This window comes from Colobus angolensis, unplaced genomic scaffold, assembly GCF_000951035.1.
Source record: "Colobus angolensis palliatus isolate OR3802 unplaced genomic scaffold, Cang.pa_1.0 Scaffold420, whole genome shotgun sequence".
NCBI lineage: Eukaryota > Metazoa > Chordata > Mammalia > Primates > Cercopithecidae > Colobus > Colobus angolensis.
This window is the reverse complement of record NW_012117600.1, coordinates 304,896-306,092: the sequence shown is the minus strand read 5'-3', so window position 1 is coordinate 306,092 and position 1,197 is coordinate 304,896. Positions and strand designations below refer to the sequence as shown.

Genomic DNA, 1,197 nt, shown 5'->3' with positions numbered 1-1,197 from the left:
GCTTGAACCAGGGAATCAGAGGTTGCCGTGAGCTGAGATCGCCCCACTGCACTCCAGCCTGGTGACAGAGTGACACTCTGTCTCAAAAAAAAAAAAAAAAGTGATTTTAAGTACCAAATTCAGAAGTTTAGTTATAATAAACTTGTGTTTGCTTTCTCTTCTTAGCCTACATGTATGGAGCTGCCAGAGGAACTGCTTCAACTCAAGGACTTCCAGAAGCAGCGCAGGGAGAAAGCTGCAAGAGAATACAGGGTGAATGCACAGGGACTCCTAATAAGGACAGTGCTACAGCCAAAGAAATTAGTGATAGAGACAGCAGGGAAAGAGGAGAAAGTCAAAGGCTTCTTATTTGGTAAAAATTTTAGGATAGATAAAGCTCCAAGTTTTACATCTCAAGACTTTCATGGGGATGTGAATTTACTGAAAGAAGAATCTTTGAATAAACAAGCTACAAAGCCTCAGCATCTGCCTCCCATAGAGGAAGGGGAAACCAGTGAGGATTCCAGTAACAAACTCATTTGCTCTGAGTCAAAGGGGTCAGAGGACCAGAGAATAACTCAGAAAGAACACTTTATGACACCCAAATATGAGTTGCAGGCAAGTTTATCTTTGAAAGAGGAGATAGAACAGTTATTGATGGTGGAAAACAAGGAAGATTTCAAATGCACAAAACAGGCTGTTTCAATGTCTTCCTTTCCTCAGGAAACCAGAGTGTCTCCAAGTGACACCTTTTATCCCGTAAGAGATGCTGTGCTTTCCACACTCCCTCCTTGTCCAGCCTTGGAGAAGATCGATTCCTGGATAAATCCTTTTCTAACTCTGCCTTAGAGATGTGCAGTTTGTTCTTAAGGCCATGCAGGTGGCTTATTTTCTTTGCCATCAGGGCCTTCCGCAGTGCCCACGTTCCTCATGTTGTGAATTTAGTAATGCTTCAGTCACAGGGAAAATTATATCCTCTTGCTTACTCCTGTGTTGCTGGTATGCGGAGAATGAGAATGAATAAGTTAAATGATGGAAGAAGTATAATTTCTGATTATGTCACTGTGTAGAAATGTTCTCAGTGACCAGAGTGCATTATTTCTCATAATTTGGGTTTAGAGGATTTGAAGAAAGGAAAAATCCTGGGCTTAGTGTTAGGAAGGCTCCATCATTTTCAAATTTTGTTTTGCTTCTTGACTTTCAGATTCCTTTGAAGGG

At 41.4% G+C, this 1,197-nt stretch overlaps 1 protein-coding gene across 1 annotated transcript in view; it reads left to right on the top strand.

Moving 5' to 3' along the window:
- EXD1 (exonuclease 3'-5' domain containing 1) overlaps window positions 1–828 on the top strand; it is a 57,995-nt gene extending 57,167 nt beyond the window's left edge. The window contains exon 12 of the mRNA XM_011956677.1: window positions 166–828. Coding sequence (XP_011812067.1) covers window positions 166–828 — 663 coding nt within the window. The remainder of the gene's footprint in view (window positions 1–165) is intronic.
- The last annotated feature ends 369 nt before the right edge of the window (window positions 829–1,197 follow it).